The following is a 21,361-nucleotide window of genomic DNA, read 5'->3' on the forward strand; positions in this document are numbered from 1 at the left end:
ATGAACTCTATGAATGTGTGGACCATGTGTTCCACTGATGTCTAGGCCTGATGGAAGTGTTGAAGCGAAAACACACGTGGATGATTCTTAAAAGTGACAACCGTCATTTTTACGTGAAATTATTCTTTTTCACCCACTGATTACTCCAAAGCGTTAATTAGGGTTCTCTGCATCATTGTGTTGTGTGTCGTTTATGTTTTGCTATATGTCAAAGGCAGATGGGGTAATGAAACTGGGTGATCATGGGTGACTTACTTGTTAATGGGGGGCACGGGTGGCCCAGTCGTCTAAGGCGCCGCGATTCGCTGTGCAGACTTGCGTCCCTTGGACACGCCAGAAACCTATGATTGTGGGTTCGAATCCCGGTTCGCCCCAATTATGTTTCTGGGTTTGTCAGCACCATACCCGTGCTTGTGGGTTTCACCGAAGTGGTAAACGTCTGAGACCTGCATCACTTCGGGCTTTCCTCCCACATTAAGCTGACACGCCGCGATATAACTGGAATACTGTTAAAAGCGGCATTAAACCCAACTCACTCACTCACTTACTTGTTAATGTCCTGCTTCCTGCTTCAGGATCCTGTGCTGTGAGGCGACGCCCACCTGCTGCTGTTTCAGTCCGGCCAAGGCTGCCCTGGCCTTCTGTGGCATGGTAAGTCTGGGAGCCCCACTGGGTATATATATATATATGACCCACCATGAGATAAGGGACCTTATGGGTGAAAAATCACATATGACTTTTTATTATAAGTTAAAACTACAGCATCTTCGGAACACAATAATACAACTCGCAAGCTTCAAGTCATATTTGTTACAGAGATTCATGACATCAACATGGCGATCTTCACTGAAGGTAGTTGACGTTAAACGACTTTTTGAAGTTATAGACAATTGTATCCCAGTACCCATAAGGTCCCTTTTCTTCTGGTGGGTCACATGTCATGTACTGGAGTAACGATACTTCCATGTTCAAGTTTAGTGTTGTTTCTTCTTCTTACTAGGAAGTAGATGTTGGGTTGGTTGGTTTCTGACGCAGCTATATTTTGTGGAAATATTAATGTCAGTGTCAAGGTAGAAAGATATACATGTAGTACCTATAAACATGTTTGTGAGATTTGGGGGTTAGGGATGAGATAACGTCTCCTGCTTGTAAGAGCTGACTAGATGGGGATATGTGACCTGGTGCTGTTACAAAGCGATCTTAGCGCTAAGGTGATCGTAACGCCCATACCTACACATAGACTTATGTCAGTCGTAGCGCTAAGGTTGTTGACTGGTCTCTTCTGTAGGGGGATGGGTCCGTTGTGGTGTGGGATCTACGTGAGGCGACGTCCATGCATCGGACAGTGAGTGTTGGTGACCAGGAGCATGTGCTGCGCTTTCCCACGTACAACACCGCCCGCGTCCTGGAGGAGGAGAACCACCATAGCTCCATCACCACCATCGTGCCTGTCTATTCCACTGTAGTAGGGTGAGTAGGGGCTAGATCAGTGTTATAATATACCACCATCATCACCACCGCCACCACCACCACCATCACCACCATCACCACCATCGTGCCTGTCTAATCCACTGTAGTAGGGTGAGTAGGGGCTAGATCAGTGTTATAAAATACCACCACCACCATTTTGCCTGTCTACTCCACTGTAGTAGGGTGAGTAGGGGCTAGATCAGTGTTATAATATACCACCATCATCACCACCACCACCACCACCACCACCACCACCACCACCACCATCACCATAGCTCCATCACCACCACCACCACCACCACACCAACACCACCACCACCACCACCACCACCACCACCATTGTGCCTGTCTACTCCACTGTAGTAGGGTGAGTAGGGGCTAGATCAGTGTTATAATATACCACCATCATCACCACCACCACCACCACCAACACCACCATCACCACCATCGTGCCTGTCTACTCCACTGTAGTTGGGTGAGTAGGGGCTAGATCAGTGTTATAAAATACCACCACCACCACCATCACCACCACCACCATTTTGCCTGTCTACTCCACTGTAGTAGGGTGAGTAGGGGCTAGATCAGTGTTATAATATACCACCATCATCACCAGCACCACCGCCACCACCAACACCACCACCACCACCATTGTGCCTGTCTACTCCACTGTAGTTGGGTGAGTAGGGGCTAGATCAGTGTTATAAAATACCACCACCACCACCATCACCACCACCACCATTTTGCCTGTCTACTCCACTGTAGTAGGGTGAGTAGGGGCTAGATCAGTGTTATAATATACCACCATCATCACCATCACCACCACCCTCACCAGCAACACCACACCGGCACCACCATCACCACCATCACGATCACCACCATCATCACCACCATCACCACCACCATCACCACACCACCATCACAACCACCAACACCGCCACCACACCACACCACACCACCACCACCACCACCACCATTGTGCCTGTCTACTCCACTGTAGTAGGGTGAGTAGGGGCTAGATCAGTGTTATAATATACCACCATCATCACCACCACCACCACCACCACCACCACCACCAACCACCACCAACCACCATCACCACCACCCTCACCAGCAACACCACACCAGCACCACCATCACCATCACCACCACCACCACCACCAACCACCACCAACCACCATCACCACCACCCTCACCAGCAACACCACACCACACCACCACCACCACCACCACCACACCAACACCACCACCACCACCATTGTGCCTGTCTACTCCACTGTAGTTGGGTGAGTAGGGGCTAGATCAGTGTTATAAAAATACCACCATCATCAATGGAACAGCAGATGGAACACACTTCCAAGGGGAGGTAATTGCAGCAAACTGTTAGATTATGTCCCTTGTGGACTGTTTACTGTTCACTACTATCTGAAATTTTACTGAAACACTTGTAATGTGATGATGTCTTTTTGTATTCCAGCTCAAAGTCTGAAGATTCTAGTGGTGAGTTTAACCTCTGTTATAGTTTGGGTTCTACAGTGATCTTGCCTTTCAGATTTTAAGACTTCTGTGGTCTAATTAGAATTTGTATTTGTGAAAATCATTTAAAGTAATTTGTGATATTTATTTCTTCTATCCAGTATTCAGAAACTACATACGTCTTGAGATTGCTCTTGACTTGCTATATCGCTGTGAATATCGGGAAGAGTGCTAATGTGTCAGAAAGCAATATGATTTACTAACTTACCCTTGACTTGCTGTCATGTTCTGTTTTAGACTTGGGATCGGGGCTGTCCTTCCAGTTAGCATCAGTTGAACAAAACGCTGTGGTCAACTTGTGGGTGAGTCAGTAGCGTCAGTTGAACAAAACGCTGTGGTCAACTTGTGGGTGAGTCAGTAGCGTCAGTTGAACAAAACGCTGTGGTCAACTTGTGGGTGAGTCAGTAGCGTCAGTTGAACAAAACGCTGTGGTCAACTTGTGGGTGAGTCAGTAGCGTCAGTTGAACAAAACGCTGTGGTCAACTTGTGGGTGAGTCAGTAGCGTCAGTTGAACAAAACGCTGTGGTCAACTTGTGGGTGAGTCAGTAGCGTCAGTTGAACAAAACGCTGTGGTCAACTTGTGGGTAGCAATTTACGTTTGACTATTATCTTTCTGATAACCGCATTACATGGAGAGAAAATATTCACAACTTTTGCAAATTCCAAAAATGATTTCCCTTCTGTAATGTAACTGAATAGCTTTTTTTGGATCCTACCCTTATACCCAAATACTTAGAGTGTGTATTGTAAAATTCAGTAACATCCTCATTTAGCTGCTACTGTCACTTCACGTCCTGTGACATTATGTCTTCCGCATCACAGTGCTTAGGCTTCGTATCTGTAGAAATTTATGATGTTCAGAACAAAAGGGGATTTCTAATTTCTATTTTGATACCTGTAAATTTTTCAAATTCAAAACCTCTCATTTAGGTTTTGCATAAACATTTACAGGTATCAAATCTATGGTTAAAACCTCCAAATTGGAAACACATCAGGTTTTTCTCCTAATTCTATATTGTTTTGCTATGATATACATACCACATAAAAAAATAAATATCACAATCCACATTCACCTAGTAAGTATGATGTTTGTACACAGGTGGTAGCTGAGATCTCATCCCCAGATATGGCAGGGTCAGAGTCCGACCTGGGTCTCGCACCAGGGGGGAGGATCAAACTGCTGAAGAGCTCCTCCGTAACTCTACGGTCTCCCAACAGGTGAGTACAGAGCTCCTCCGTAACTCTACGGTCTCCCAACAGGTGCGTACAGAGATTCTCCGTAACTCTACGGTCTCCCAACAGGTGCGTACAGAGCTTGTCCTTAACTCTACAGCCTCCCATCAGGTGAGTACAGAGCTCCTCCGTAACTCTACGGTCTCCCAGCAGGTGAGTACAGAGCTCCTCCGTAACTCTACGGTCTCCCAGCAGGTGAGTACAGAGCTCCTCCATAACTCTACAGTCTCCCAACAGGTGAGTACAGAGCTCCGTAGTAACTCTACAGTCTCCCAACAGGTGAGTACAGAGCTCCGTCGTAAAAGCCACCACTGTTTTACATTAGTTTATTATTAGGTACAAGGTTTCACTCAAATACCAGAATCAGAGGTGCAGATACTGATGGGTATATTTTTATTCTGTTCTGTAATAAAACATCAACAAATATATCCGCTCTGGCTTTTTTCTAAATAAGATTAAAACAAAATAAATAGAATCTGGTCCTTTGATTGGCACAGTAGAAGTAGGTAATAACAAGTTGGCTACCAACCACAGTGTATATAAGGACACCATCCTTGCAATTGCTTGTAAATGGAATTCTCCTGCCCAGATCGTCAGCTTTTTAGTGTTTCTAGCAGCCTATCCGTTTTGGTGTTTGCTCATGATGCACACTGGAGTTCGATTCCCCAAATGGGTATAAAATGTGAAGCTCAATCTTATGTCCCCTCACTGTGATAGAAAGTATACAAGACATACTCGCTGACATAAGTGCATGCTCTCCTCTGAATGTCTTTGACATAACCATTGCTACTGTGCTGGGTAGGATTCCGACATTGTGTACAAGTGCTATTGTTCTTAGTGTTGAAATCTTCTCTACAGGGCTGCCAGGACCAAGGGTGCTATTCAAGCTTTTGAAATGCAGCTGTTGCCTACTGATCTCAACCACTTCTATGTCGGCACTGATACGGTCAGTACACAAACAACATGGATTAGGTTTTCAATGATCATGATTACCAGTAATTCTACAAGTAACAACCATGTTGGGATTCTGGGCGAGAATTCAGCAACCTATTCTTGTAAGAGGCGAGACTCAAAGGGTATCTCACCCAAGTGTCTTTTGATATGAAATATACCAACATGGAGTCAATAGAAGTTTAAAACTCTGAGACTTGAGATTCTATTTATCATCCAAAATCATTTTTCAAACCTTTTCAGTTTGTCAAACGTAATAACCAGCATCTTTAGTGTAATGGGGTGGCGGGTTAGCCTAGTGGTTAAAGCGTTTGCTCGTCACAATGAAGACTCGGGTTCGATTCCCGACATGGGTACAATGTGTGAAGCCCATTTCTGGTGTCCAGCACCTTGATATTGCTGGAGTATTGCTAAAAGCAGCATAAAATCACACTCACTCACTCACTCTTCAGTGTAAAAAGTTCAGGTAACCTGATTCAGTGGCACAGAGGTAAATGATGTCCTTTGATTGTGATGACAAGGTTTCAGATGACATCTAAACACCCTGCCAAGCCATGATATCCAATTTCATGACATCATATTCTCCTTGGAGAAATTGCATGATACCACCCAAGAGATATCTCCTATGAAAGCCGGTCTTGGATGATAGAGTTACTTACAGTCCTCCATCATCTATGTGGACTGTGGCTGAGTGATAGGAAGTAACACCAGTCCTCTAGCCCAGACCAGTTTGTTAATGTTAACAGTATCCTGAGGGCTAGTAGGATTTCAAACATTTTGGGGGGTATTGCTATGTTATCAATAGTCAGGCAAGTAGTCAGGCTGGTCACAAATAACACTACAAGTGGCAGGTAGTTGTGTTTTCTGGTAGCAGACTTATGTCATAGAAGCTGTGTTTCCTGTTGACAGGGCTGTGTTGTCCATGGCGTACGCTTCGGCTCCCGAGGGTTCCCTCAAGGCTACGCCCCTTCAGTAGGTGAGTGTTGTCCTGGTCATGGCTTATTGCTCTATGGGATTCAACAGACTGATTCCTCCCATGAAAACTAACTTGCCATTATGGTGTAGCTTGCTTTACTTTACATTTCAGAGTCTCCAGTAAATGTCACAACGATTGACTTCTCTCCCTTTGGTAGCCCCTACCTGTTGGTAAGTCCACCTCACTGTCGTCTCCTGTCAAGCCAGTTCCATCGAAGGTACAATGGTAGACTTCACTGTCTACTTCCCCCTTGGATGCCACAGGGACTATGTTATAACCCAATTAAAATAGAAACCTTCGAGTAAACAACAATTGCTCTAAAAGTTATCTGGAGCTCTGTTTACTCAGAGAATTCAATTACAACAACACAGTGATCACAGGTATCTGCTTTCTCAAATCACCAACGATCATTCAGATTCACAGCGAAATTCGCAAACACGAACGGAATGCTGAAATAGAATGATCATATGAGGCTTGGGACTAAGCATCACTTGGAATGGCTGCCTCTAAATACAGGGATCTTGTTGTGTGTAAAGTGAAGGAGTTATCTGCAAAGACAGGGGTGTTGTAGAGTGTGTTATGTATGTGCTGTGAACCCCTACTTTCTCACCTCGTATCTTGTCATCACAGGCTGGCTGCGACAATGGCTGTCTTCATCTCTACCACACAAAGTCAGGTCAGTAATCCTGTCACTGAGAATACTCCATGTCACAAACCTGTGTCAGCATTCAAGAACTGCATCACAGTGCAGGAATACATTCATCAGCTATTCTCCCCCAGTCCCTACCATCGGACAATAGCATCTGTGCTTTAGTCAAAGTAGTTTTCTTTTACCTGCCAACCAGTATATTTTTTAATAATGTGTTGCAATGTAAATTCACATGCAATAAATCCCTGCATAATGGAAATGAAAATTTGGATTATATCGTGTGTCACCCGTGATATTGTCACTGTCTGGGATGTTATTTTGTCAATGTATTATTTATCTGATCAGAAAACATGTACAGTAAACTATGTTTATAATGAACACGCATATGACGAACTGACGGATATAACAAACATTTTTTTTTGTCCTGACCATTTTGTTGTGTATATGCTGTATACATGCTTATTGCAAAGTACGGTTGTAATGAACTAAACTCAGTGGTGCCTTTGAGTTTGTTATAACCGCAGTTTGCTGTACAGATATGGTGTCTAATGTATGTCTTAGGGCTGGTATTATACATGGAATGTAGCTGACAACTTTCACTCACTCACTCTGCCCATATTCACAGAGAGCCCGTTGTTGTCTTGGCCGGCGTTTTCTGGTGGACGAGCGGTCTGCTGTGTCCGGTGGTCTAGGAGCAGGCCAGCTGTCTTCTACGTGCTGGACGAGGACTCCATGGTCCATGTGTTTGATCTGCTGGAGAACGACTCCAGCCCAGTGTCCCGAGATCAGATCACTCCTGGCAGGTAGGAAAACGTACACCACCAATGGTGAAAGGTGGTCATCAGTTGTATGAAGAAGGAAACATGCCTTGTGCTATTGGGAAGGGTTTTAAGAAGGCATTAGTCTCGGGACAATAAGCAAGTTCAAATGTTTTATTTTTTGTCTGTTCTTATGATCTTGATTAGTTGATTTCATTGTGGAACATACTTCATTGCAGACTTGACTAAGTTGATTGTTGATTTGACTGCGTGCGTTTGACCAAGGCTGCCATCTGTTGCAGGGCAGTAACAATGTGTTTAACAGGAGCAACACCGTCCAGACCGCCCCAACTGGTGAGTCACATGATCTCTATGGTGGTCACATGACCTTTGTCGTGGTGGTGGGGTTGTTAACGTGTGTCAGAGATTCAGGGACCAAGTCCATGACAGCATGGAATGTCAGTAGACCATTACTTTGTCAACAGACATTTACGTGATGGAAAATGGTGATCTGAATAACTAGTTTCCATTAGGATGCCTTGTGTTTTTTATTATAAAACAAACAATCATTTGATTTGCCTTTTGTTGATGGGTGATGTAGGGTAGACTAGTATAGTCAGATGCATGTGTTCAGTTCACCAGGTAGCTGGAATATTGCTGAAAGGGATTTACTCACTAGCTCATAACGTATTGAGTGGGCTGCTCATCCAGGTACACCCCACCACCAATCTGGGCTGCCCATCTAGGTATAGCCCTCCACCAATCTTGGCTGCACATCTAGGTACAGCCCTCCACCAATCTTGGCTGCACATCTAGGTACAGCCCTCCACCACCACCAATCTTGGCTGCCCATCTAGGTATAGCCCTCCACCAATCTTGGCTGCCCATCTAGGTACAGCCTTCCACCACCACCAATCTGGGCTGCCCATCTAAATATAGCCACCACAAATCTTGGCTGCACATCTAGGTACAGCCCTCCACCACCACCAATCTGGGCTGCCCATCTAGGTATAGCCCTCCACCAATCTTGGCTGCACATCCAGGTATAGCCCTCCACCACCACCAATCTGGGCTGCCCATCTAGGTATAGCCACCACCAATCTGGGCTGCCCATCTAGGTACAGCCCTCCACCACCACCAATCTGGGCTGCCCATCTAGGTACAGCCCTCCACCACCACAAATCTGGGCTGCCCGTCAAGGTATAGCCACCACTAATTCGGGCTGCCCATCTATGTATAACCCTCCACCACCACCAATCTGGGCTGCCCATCTAGGTATAGCCCTCCACCAATCTTGGCTGCACATCTAGTTATAATCCTCCACCACCACCAATCTGGGCTGCCCATCTAGGTACAGCCCTCCACCTCCACCAATCTGGGCTGCCCATCTACGTATAGCCCTCTTCCACCACCAATCTGGGCTGCCCATCTAGGTATAGCCCTCCACCGCTGCCAATCTGGGCTGCCCATCCAGGTATAGCCCTCCACCTCCACCAATCTGGGCTGCCCATCCAGGTATAGCCCTCGACCACCACCAATCTGGGCTGCCCATCTAGGTATAGCCCTCCACCACCAATCTGGGCTGCCCATCTAGGTATAGCCCTCGACCACCACCAATCTGGGCTGCCCATCTAGGTATAGCCCTCCACCACCAATCTGGGCTGCCCATCTAGGTATAGCCCTCCACCAATCTTGGCTGCACATCTAGGTACAGCCTTCCACCACCACCAATCTGGGCTGCACATCTAGGTACAGCCCTCCACCTCCACCAATCTGGGCTGCCCATCTAAATATAGCCACCACAAATCTTGGCTGCACATCTAGGTACAGCCTTCCACCACCACCAATCTGGGCTGCCCATCTAGGCATAGCCCCTGGTCAATCATGATCATATGATTACATATGAGATACCTGGCTTTTGTGTTCTAGTTGCTGGCCTTGGATAACGGTCGGACAGAGGTTCACACCATCATCCAGCAGCTGTCTGAACAACAGACACTTGAGGAGGACTTCATTGACAAGTATGTGGACAAGTTCTGATGCTGCAGCACTTGGATGGGAAAGCCAGCACCAGACAGGCACATGCCGGGCACCACGCCGGGCACCACAACAGTGTCCAGATTCCATCATGCATTCCAAGGACTTGGATCATCTGGGATCCTGTATTCAGGCTTCTTGACCCACCATGCCCACTGGTTCTCACATAGTATCATTGTCCATTTAAGCCCCATGTTATATTTGTTGGATTATTTTCAAGACATTACTTGAGTCATTGATATCACATGTTGATAATGTGTGATGGTTTGTGGGCCACATGTGTGTATTTGTCAACATCAGGTTTCAGTATATGTTAAGTGCCCTACAACACTGATACCTTGTCCATCCAAAATTAAATATTTTATTCCTAATTTAATTCCTAACTAAGGGTGCAATGTTTTTAAGGGGTAAAATACTTCTTTATGTTTTTTAGAGGAGGTCAGTATCTTGTCAATTAATTGACCAAGTAGATTATAGATTTTTACTTGTGATATATCACACAAGTGCCATTTTCCCAGCATGCACCTGCACCACCTGTATCATCCCATCTACACACATCTCCACGTCCTGACTGTGATATAAACCACCCCCCTACAGTTGGGGAATAGCTTGTAGTTCATGATTGCATGTAATAAACACAGATCTGCCCTATAGTTAATGATGGCATGTAATAAACACAGATCTGCCATATAGTTCATGATGGCATGTAATAAACAGCTCTGTCCTATAGTTCACAGTGGCATGTATTAAACAGCTCTGTCCTATAGTTCTCAGTGGCATGTAATAAACAGCTCTGTTCTACAGTTCACAGTGGCATGTAATAAACAGCTCTGTCCTATAGTTCATGATGGCACGAAATAAACACAGATCTGCCCTATAGTTCATGATGGCATGTAATACACAGCTTTGCCCTATAGTTCATGATGGCATGTAATAAACAGCTCTGTCCTATAGTTCACAGTGGCATGTAATAAACAGCTCTGTCCTATAGTTCACAGTGGCATGTAATAAACAGCTCTGTCTTATAGTTCACAGTGGCATGTAATAAACAGCTCTGTTCAACAGTTCATGATGTCATGTAATAAACACAGATCTGCCCTATAGTTCATGATGGCAAGAAATAAACACAGATCTGCCCTATAGTCCATGATGGCATGTAATAAACACAGATCTGCCCTATAGTTCATGATGGCATGTAATAAACAGATCTGTGCCAAAATTCATGATTACATGTAATAAACAGTTTTGCCCTATGGTTAATAATTTCATGTAATAAACACAGATCTGCCCTATAGTTCACAATGGCATGTAATAAACACAGATCTGCGCTGTAATTCATAATGGCATGAAATAAACAGCTCTGCCCTAAAGTTCACAATGGCATAAAATGAATGAATAAATTTCAGATCAGCTCTATAGTTCATGAGTGCATGGAATAAACACAGATCTGTCAAATAGTTCATGATGGCATATGATAAAAGCAGTTCTGTCCTATAGTTCATGAGTGCATGGAATAAACACGGATCTGCCCAAACATTCATGAGTGCGTGGAATAAACACAGATCTGGTCCATAGTTCATGAGGACATGAGTAAATGTAGGGAGATTCAGTTGAGACTGAGTAAACAAAGGAATGTTCAGTGGAAGTTCTGAATACCCTAGAATGGGGATCTTTATACGTGAGCTCTTCACACAATACCACAACACAGCACTGCAATTGTGTCTCATATCAAAAGTGATTTTAGCCTATTGTGTTACACATGGCTACAAATGGCCACAGCAGAAGCATTAAGTTATCAGATCTGATGAATCTGGACAAATAAATGAGAATTTGTCCATATTGTGAATGTACATAGAGATCAAGAAGTTCTATTTATTTATTCTCAATTATGAATATTATTGTCTGAATGACAAGACAGTTGTAAATAGTCATAGTAAGTTAATTCCGTCCATTAGGTAAATTTCCTCAAAAATATCATGACATATCTTTAATGGGATCAATCTGTACATATCAGTGTGTTTTCATTATGGAAAGTTTCCTCAAAAATATCCTGGAATATCTTTCGTGTGACCTATCTGTATATATGTGTTTTCAGGATGTTTTCAGTGTAAATGAAGTTTGTGATATCAGCATGGGTTGGTCGGTCCTTGTCCGTCCATGAGGTCCGTCCATGAGATCCGTCCACTATACACAAGTTTTGATCATGTAATGAAGTTTGTTATCTGTACAGTGGAACCCTGCCAGTCTGGAAACTGTACATTTTGGACATCCTCTGCGGTGAGGGCTTCAGATTTACAAAGGGACATAACTCTTCCTGTGATTCAGGAATCCAGTTCCAGTGCATCCAGTTATTTGCTATCAGTGCTTTGTTCACGTTGTGAAACAGGTAGCTTTGATACAACATATTAACACAGAGTGACAAATGGGTGGCTTTGTACTGTGTGCATCTGGTATCTAAAGACATTGTTTATAATTACTCCCTCCCGATCTCCAGTGTTCTGAATTTGAGTATTTTAAGTACCATTTACAGGAATCATGTTCAATCATCTCCAAGAATTTTTAAGTCTGACATAGGCAAAGATTTGAACCACAGGCACTTAAATGTTGTCCAAATCATGTCAAACATAGCCCTTCTACAAGCAAACACTCACACACATCATGTCCAATAATAATTATTATTAAACTAGTTCCTTCATGTGTGTGGGCAAGTACTGTGGCAGCCCTCTGTCACAGCCGTGTGTGGCACTGAATGATGACGTGCTGGGCTTGGGAGGCTTCACTGCCATGGGCATTCCTTCTGTGGAGAGTCTGATCTGGAAGTTTGTTTGAAACAGAATGTGTTTCAGTCAGTATTTCAAGACATACAATTTGTGTGACCAAAACACATCATGTTGATGCCTCCATTATGTCCAGTTAATGATTTGTGTGTGCAAAACCAGTTAGTTTAGAGAACAGGGGCCCGTTCCACAAAGTGATCGTGGTGCTTCGACCGTCATAAGTCTGTGTTAAAGTGTGGACTTTACGATCGCTTTAGTCCTAAGATAGCTTTGTGGAACGGGGCCAGGTTATTTTCAGACAAGAAATGTCAATGTGTATATTTGTACTTGGAGCAAGAATTATCTTATCTCAATAAAGTAAGCTGGTTTAATAACTTTACAGTTTAGCATTAATCAATTTTATATGTATCACTTCTAAATGCCTTTCAAAGACTTAATCATTTTATGGTATTCATTCACAAAAAAATCAAAGATCTGCATAATGACAGGTTATTTCAAGAAGGTCATAATTTGGCTGGAGAATTTCTTAAATGGATAGTTTGTTCAAAAATATATTGGCACTGGTGAAATTTATTTAATAGTTTGTTTTGTGGAAAATACCCAAACATGTTTTTTTCTTGTTACCTGTGAAAATGAATAGATTGTTTGGTGGCGTTTTCAGGAAATAAACAGTTTTGGGGATATAGCTGAGGAGAAAAATACAATTTTCTCAAAGAGACCCCCGCTCCCTTACATCAGAGACCATACCCTAAATGGCCTCTGCTGACATATCAAATGGATGCTCCCTATGCATTATCGTGATGAATACACTATTGGAACCTGTGTGTGTTAATCACTTTACTGTCTTCTCCGTGTGCATGACTTGTCGGTCAAAGATGAACATTCGAATGTACAGTGTTGTTTATTAAAATACTTTTGGAGCTTTTGAGTTTTACATTTTGTTGTTTCCAGGTACCAGCATTAACAAATGGTGGTAGTCTGTCTTACAGACCCTGATACAAATACATCAAATACAGCCTATGCAAGTCTAGAATACTGCAGTATGTGAAACTGAAGAGAGTCTCTGGGCTCTTTTTTATTATATTTTTCTTAAGATATTTAACAACTTATTTTCTGTACGATATGTCTATTTCAGAGACTAGATGTCCGTCTAAAATGGTAGATGTAGCATTTGAAATATCTCAGAAGACCGAAGCGCTCATATAAGGATGTCGCTAAATTGATCATAGCGCGAGCCGAGTCTCAAGCACCGGCCTGCCGACATCCGACCGACGAAATAGGTCGCGTGGTTGCGCGGACCGAGTTTGACTAGATCTAGTATTTTGGATAATAAAATTCAAATTATTTGATTAGTGAAATATGATATACGGAAGGCAATTGATAAGGTATCCCACCTTATTTAGAAACACGTACAATTCAGAGACTAGTGAGATCCGTGAAGGTTGAGTCACGTGATGGCAGGTGCCCGTTCCACCTTGTGAGCAGAGGATATAATGGCAGGGTCATTTAACATACATTTATATCGTCGTCTCTGCTCGTACTGACTACAAAGGAAAGTGTTCTCATCGATGAGTAGTGCTGTGTGGTACGATACGTATCACAAATGTTCACCGCCATTTTCAGTAGACGAGGTGGCCGAGTGGTTAAGGCGATGGACTGCTAATCCATTGGGGTCTCCCCGCGTGGGTTCGAATCCCATCCTCGTCGAATATTTTTCACCTTCTTTATTGTTATGTTACCTTTGTAGAGTTTAGGCAGGGATCTTTCTACACGCCATTCAATTTTTTTCAATAAAACTAAGACAGTTATTGCTCAGATAACCTTACAATTATACCGAAAGTAAAAGTCACGCACAAAATCTGGTTTTCGATCCGAATACACTTGGTTGGTTGGATTATATTTAAACTTGAGTCGCGGGTCCTGCCAACGATGTAATTGAGGGAACTGAGGCGGTGCGGATGAGGTATAAAAGGATTTATTACCTGTATAATCACAGTACGGTCAAGCCTAATTTTTTCAATGGAATAAAAGAAGACTTGTGTAGTATAAATAAGAAGCTTTTGTCCCTTAGAAGAAATAACAGGTGGCAAAACTAGCATGCATATACCTTCAATAGAAATAAGAGACCCGTGAAGATCCGGGATAGAGTAGGTCTTCAGCAACCCATGCTTGCCGTAAAAGGCGACTAACGGGATCGGGTGGTCAGGCTGGCTGACTTGTTTGAATCATGTCATCCAAATTGCGTGGATGGTGCCCATGATATAAATCACTGGATTGTCTGGTGCAGACTCGATTATTTACAGACCGCCGTCATAAAGCTGGAATATTGCTGAGAGCGGCGTAAAACAACAAACAACAACAACAATGGAAATAGGAAAACAATCCATTGACCTCATATTTGGAAACGGATAACTCCCAGGGCTGACACGCCGTCACATATAACCAAATTAATCACTAATTTGAAGCTATTTTTTTTCTAAGGATAAATGAGTAAGTAAATACTCGAAAACGTTGTGTTCCTCATAATAAAGAAGTTGACATACATAAATTCTCCTCCTGTGTATCACTTCCAAACGCCTTTCAAAGACCTATTATTTTTCATGTGAGAGTTCGAATGATGCCGCAGTCCACGAAATATTGATTAGTGCGATATTTTCTTTGTCCTTTCAGAAACTATTTGAAAATATAATAATATAAAATATTTGTATAAAGGCTACTTTTGAATATTTCAACTGTTAATAAAAGACAACATTCAATTTGATTTCTTTCATCAGGGAGTAGACTAAAGAACATTTAAGCATTATAACTGTGAAGGTAGGACTGGTACATTATTGTGATACACAGCGCTCAGAGACAACATCAAGTTATCGTTGGATATAGGAGATGAAATTCCATAAACGATATTCCTTATTGCTTTGCAGGTGAACCAAGGCAGACAATTTTTTAAAAGTAAAACGAAAACCTACGTATTTGACACGTGTACGAGTAAGCACCTTTTTAAACATTTGAACGCCAAATTAGGAACCTAGCTGGTCTCCGTTTTAAATTTTGTCGTTACATCTACTAAACATCCCGCAGGATGTTTCAGGCGGCGACAAGAGAGTCCTCCTTTAAGACATCTCATTCACCTAATAATTCAAATGTTATTCATTAAATGTATATATTTTTCAGAGCTTCGTTTCCGTTGCTATAGGCACTGATTTATGAAATTTTCTGTATTTACATTCCTTGAGTCAGGATTGAAATGGGTTTGTACAAGAGGCCGTATCTGTTTGACTGACCAGGACAATGGGAGACAGGGCTCGTAAATCAAATACCGGGTGCCGTTTCACGAAAGCCTGTTGGCGCATAGACCTCCTAAACTGTTGAGGCCGTTTCATAAAGCCCTCTTAGTTTACACTACGTCGTATTATAGCTGAAATGGATAGAATTTGCTATCACAATTTTGTGTCACTGTTATGGAACAATACAGTACCACAACTACTGATCTCTGCCGTCGGTCACGTGTCTCAAAGACAAGCAACCAGTTTTTGTGAGAGCCCGACAGCTAACGGACTGAACTACTTTCACATTGTAAAACTAAGTGCAACCCTCACTTTGAAGTCGAATAAAATTCAACATACGCACACAAATCCAATTCACAGTTTTGAATTCTGTGGGAAATTCCCTGTTCTGTGATTATATCATCCACTGTCATTTTAGGCAAAGCAGAATTGCTGAAAATGATAGATCACTGGGAGGAGCTTATGCACACACGATGACCCCTGACGTCACAGGGCCTTGTTTCTCCGGTGTGACTGGCAACACAATCCTACAAATTACGACATAGGGTATTGTGACGTGTTTGAAAAGTTTGTGGTACTGTATTCTAAAGGTAGATCGAATAGCACTACAAGTATAAAATCACCATAAATCTACGACAGCCCCTGGTAACGGTCTGAAATACAATGCTGCAGTTTGACCAATCTTGTATCTATGACGTCAACAGTGGAGCTACGCCATTGCCTATTGTCGCGAGGTCATAATTGCTGCAGGGATGTACTACATAAGCATGTACTGATGCTAAAGAGACGAGCGATTGGTTCAGGTAAAATCTCCCGGAGAGATTGAAATGGGTTTGTTTGTAAAAGAGGTCGTACCTGTTTGACTGACCGAGATATAGAGATTACTACACGTGTGTCTGTCAGATACCATTGATCTTACAACGAGTTGTTTCAAAACGTATCTAACGAGCGAAAGCGAGTTAGATACGCTTTGTAACAACGAGTTGTAAGATCAATGGTATCTGACAGGCACGAGTGCAGTAATCTGTTTCTTTCACACCTAAAAAATGCACCTTTTTAGCATCGAACCGATGAATTTTGTCTATTCTCATGATTGCAGTAGCGCATTAATACATAACACCACTGTCATAAGTGACGTCATCCTATGTGCTGCTTACTACTCATAAATAATGTGACCCTACACAAAAAGGTTTATGTCATATCTGTGGATTATCAAGGCGATGATGAAAATGCAAACTAGACAAAAACAAAGAACACGCTGGGTGCTAAGTTGAAAGTTTACACCTCAAAGAAATTACCAAATATGTACATAGAGATTACTACACGAGTGTCTGTCAGATACCATTGATCTTACAACGAGTTGTTTCAAAACGTATCTAACGAGCGAAAGCGAGTTAGATACGCTTTGTAACAACGAGTTGTAAGATCAATGGTATCTGACAGACACGAGTGCAGTAATCTGTTTCTTACACACCCTAAAAGCGCATCTTTTTAGCATCGAACCGATGAATTTTGTCTATTCTCATGATTGCAGTAGCGCATTAATACATAATACCACTGTCATAAGTGACGCCATCCTATGTGTTGCTTACTACTCATAAATAATGTGACCCTACACAAAAAGGTTTCCGTCCTATCTGTGGATTATCAAGGCGATGATGAAAATGCAAACTAGACAAAAACCAAGAACACGCTGGGTGCCAAGTTGAAAGTTTACACCTCAAAGAAATGACCAAATATGTACAACAATGTTTACTTCCGTATGACATCACTACCGGTGACCGACTTTTACAAAATGGCGTGTTCACTGAGAACACGTACGCGGGATTTCCAGAGGAGATTTTCGTTGATTGAGGGATCGTATACACATAAATGTGTCACGTAAGTAATCAGAAACATTCTGACAATCTGCGTACTGTTATTTGTTTACCATGTTTTCCAATGTAACAAAGAGAATTAGTCAGAAATGCAGATAACTACCGTCATTGTTGTGCGTGATTTAGCGTCAGTCATGTCGTCACACAGGACGGAAACTTTTACGGCTTCTGTTGAATTTACCACATCATTGTAATGTATATATGTGTAATTCGATAATTAGTGCAACGATACTCTTCCCATGAATATTCTCAAACGCGTGATCGAGCCAGTGTATGCAACAATTAGACGAAAGTACCTCTTTTAATGCTACACAGTGTAAAATCTGAATTTTGCTTTGTTTACATTTCAGCAAGTACAATTTTCCGAGCACAGTTTTCGTTTCAATACCTAATTTATTTCGCATGATTTCATCTAGATAATTTGCATGGGTGACAAAGACCATTTATCCATTGTTACGAAAATGTATGAGGAATTCAGGGATGCATGTATAGCAGCTGAGTTTGAAATATACCTGATCGAATATTGGCGTCTCCTTACCGGCATTTTGTAAACACAATCCAATATGGCGGAACGTACACTTCGGCGTTCGTGTATGCATATTTTCCAAAACATTCTAAACGATTCTAGGCTTATCAGCGACGTTTCAGAATTATCATTAGTGATTTGATACTCGTGATCGCTTATATGGTATTTTTCATATTTTAATTATTCGAGTAAATATCCGATATTTAGAATTCTAAACACACAGTAAATATGTATATAACGCCGTGAATTGTGATTTGGCGAGATAAACAAACTCGCAGACGAGGACGAGTTTGTTTATTTTTATTATGAATTACACGGTCCTGTAGTTCAATACAGACGTAGGTGAACATTCGACTGAAGCACGAGCAACTTATGAATGACTTACACTCAGGAAAGTAGTCCGTCATCATCTGACCCCAGGTCATCACCATGGAGTAGCCAATCACGGGCCTGGAATTCGATCTCACACATATGTTTGATACCAGTTATCTCAAATGGGTTTCTCACCCACAGGTGTGTAAGAAAAATCAAATACAGGGGCACAGAAACGGCCTGAAACACAATGGTGAAGTTTGGTACAATCGTGTATCCGTGACGTCATAAATGGAGTCACGTCATTGCATGATAATTAAATTTTCGTTGTGTTCATGGAAATTCCTGCATTCTGATTAGCTGAATTGGTCACGTGTTATTGCATTCATTTCCCAATGAATGTAAAAAATTAAGCCACGCCCACCGCGGCGCACTACTTTTATTACTTCGGAATGTCGGGGAATCCCAATATTACAGTCGAGGGAATTTCCTTTCTGCTCACGTGTATCGTCATGCACAGGACATTTAGCGACTTTCATGCATATTCATTGTCCAAACTACCCTTTGAAACCGAAGGCCGAGAATGAATGAAACAGCAAACGTGCAGGCTCGCTCGCCTGTTTTTTTCCCGCTCGCCCCGGTTCATCTTTCATGTCTTCGGGTTTCATTTATAACTAGCATTTCTCCAACTGTGATTTACCGTAATCAGGGAAGTAATGTTTGAATCACGCAGTAAATGACCATGTTATTTGAAACTGCCGCCTTCTCTCGGACATATTTCTTCCGGTTCGTTACAGTCTGACTGTTGCAGTTCTTTTCGCCTCTTGCCTTAATTGACAGGTCAAATGAACATTGTTTTAATCTCACTCTCCGTTGATTGGCTACTGACTGTGTAGGCGTGTCAAGTTATGTGCATAAATTAAACGATCACCTGATTCATGTCACGCCACTGTATGTATTCCTACACCTGGAATGTTTATCAATGTCGTCATTTTTGTCTGTTTTGATATATGCAACTGTTTTGGGTTAAACTATTGTAGATAAAACATGTTTTACGTTGTCGAATTTAATTATAAGCATTGAATGTATATTTTTTTCGGTTCATTGAGGTATGAATCGAAAAGCCGATGTGCAAACTTTTGTAAGAATCCGCTACGCGGATTCATACAGTTTGCACATCGGCTTTTCGATTCATACCTCAATGAACCGAAAAAAATACACAGTCAATCCTTGGGCGCGTTGCAAGCCACGAATCGCTCAGAGAAAGCAAATTAATCGCGCATCCTGATGTCTGCAACAGTTCGAAGCGCTTGCCAACTCTTCCAAAATGGCGGCGCAACTAGCGTTTGGTTGCCTTGACGTAATGAAGAACGTAATAGAAGAGGCTCGATGACGAGCTGATCGAATTTATGACTACTTTGAAGATGTACAGCAGGCTGAGGATGATGGGGTCTTCGCTGCCTTTGCTGATTTCCTCGCTGATCCACTCAAGAATTTCTTGTTCCGCTGTCAAAGTAAGGCGCCATTTTGGTTTGAGAACGAAGCGACCTCAGCCAGCGATTGTTTCGCTTGCAAGCGGCTGAAAGTTAGCGCACTGTTGTAAGGCGAATCGCTGTACATCGCTTGCAAGCGATTGGCGCTTTGCAACGCACCCCTTAATTGTATCCCGGAACTGGTGACATCATAAGCAGAATACGTAATCAATCAGTTGACGTCAGAGACAATCACTCTCACGGTCGTGTAAGGTCGGCGCAAAGCGTTGCTTCAGGGTGTACCACAAAAGCAGGTACTGATGTCCTAGGAACGGGCGATGGGTTCAGGTAAAGTGTCCTCAGTAATAATGGTACAACATGGCCTATGCGTTGTACATTGTGTGTGCATACCGCCGACAACTGTGTAGGTTTTGAGGCTGTGTGTGTGTTCGTCTTGGGATTCAATATAGCTATGCTTAAGCCTCTGGCAGTTGGCAAAATGACTCTTTCTGTCATTTACAATATGTCAAAACTTGCTAACATTCCCTGTTTCTAATGTCTTACAAATCTTAGTGCACGCAAACATATCTTGTACAGAAATTGATCTTTGCTATGACTATCTAGAATATGCTAATGTTGCTAAAGAATACCGGATACCCATCCGCCATCCGAGAATGAAGCTCAAAATGCGTAGAAAGAAAGATTCCACTTGCATGATTTGCAATATGATTAAACCTCAAAATTGAATAAAATATTACTAAAAACAATACTGTGCGGCAACGTCATCAGTAACATATGGGGGACACATTTCAACAAACACGTTGAATCTTTCATAAGGTTTGGAAACTAAATGACATTTTCTTTCGGTAGCTTTTGTTGCAAGTCGTTGTGTGGGGGACAAGACCCCAAAACCGTCACCCCGTTATTTTAGCTTGGCGGATATTACTGACGGCGAAAAAACATATATAGAAGCTGTTACCAAGGAAGGAGCTCTTGCACGCCCCTTACCAATATGGAGGAGGGGATCGCATGATGTCCTCGAGCCGTTCGTCCCATACAGAAATGTCTGGACATGCATGCCTGACGGCCGACACTATTCCACGAGTGACCTTAGTTCCAATATTTAAACCTTGGCCCAAGGGCGATCACTCCAGTCGTTACTTCCATGACACTGTCAGCTATCACACCTTCTCACAGCACACAATCACTTATAGGCTATTACTACAGCACGCACGTCATCCAGTTCAGAATTTGTCTGATTTGTCCGTAAAACTGTCCAAGGTCCACTTTTGCGATTGCACTCCTGAGTGGGAATACATGCGGTGTACATTTTAACGTGTCCTCCCTCGATATACAGAAGTGATAAGTTTTCGACGCGAATGTAGATTTCGATCTACTGCTGTTCTGAACCTGCCTTAGTTTGACTATTGGTGTTATCTTCCAGGTGCTGATGTCGGTCCAAACATTTTAAGCTGTTTGAAATTTGTTTCTTCTCTGGTGAAAGCA

General features: G+C 42.5%; 1 protein-coding gene and 1 non-coding gene across 5 annotated transcripts in view; both read left to right on the top strand.

The window, feature by feature from the left end:
- LOC124136784 (cytoplasmic dynein 2 intermediate chain 1-like) overlaps window positions 1-13,309 on the top strand; it is a 44,249-nt gene extending 30,940 nt beyond the window's left edge. For all 4 annotated transcript variants that reach the window (XM_048380522.1, XM_048380524.1, XM_048380523.1 and 1 more), the window contains 12 exons: window positions 576-651; window positions 1,289-1,470; window positions 2,945-2,967; window positions 3,241-3,305; window positions 4,103-4,221; window positions 5,095-5,182; window positions 6,097-6,163; window positions 6,275-6,333; window positions 6,794-6,839; window positions 7,438-7,615; window positions 7,873-7,924; window positions 9,500-13,309. In XM_048380522.1, coding sequence (XP_048236479.1) covers window positions 576-651; window positions 1,289-1,470; window positions 2,945-2,967; window positions 3,241-3,305; window positions 4,103-4,221; window positions 5,095-5,182; window positions 6,097-6,163; window positions 6,275-6,333; window positions 6,794-6,839; window positions 7,438-7,615; window positions 7,873-7,924; window positions 9,500-9,610 — 1,066 coding nt within the window. In that variant the 3' untranslated portion in view covers window positions 9,611-13,309. The remainder of the gene's footprint in view (window positions 1-575; window positions 652-1,288; window positions 1,471-2,944; window positions 2,968-3,240; window positions 3,306-4,102; window positions 4,222-5,094; window positions 5,183-6,096; window positions 6,164-6,274; window positions 6,334-6,793; window positions 6,840-7,437; window positions 7,616-7,872; window positions 7,925-9,499) is intronic.
- Window positions 13,310-14,009: 700 nt separating this feature from the next.
- Trnas-gcu lies at window positions 14,010-14,091 on the top strand. Its single transcript has one exon. It is a non-coding gene; the product is annotated as a tRNA-Ser (tRNA).
- Window positions 14,092-21,361: the final 7,270 nt, after the last annotated feature.

This window comes from Haliotis rufescens, unplaced genomic scaffold (assembly GCF_023055435.1).
Source record: "Haliotis rufescens isolate VD_foot unplaced genomic scaffold, xgHalRufe1.0.p SCAF_31, whole genome shotgun sequence".
Taxonomy (NCBI): Eukaryota; Metazoa; Mollusca; class Gastropoda; order Lepetellida; family Haliotidae; genus Haliotis; species Haliotis rufescens.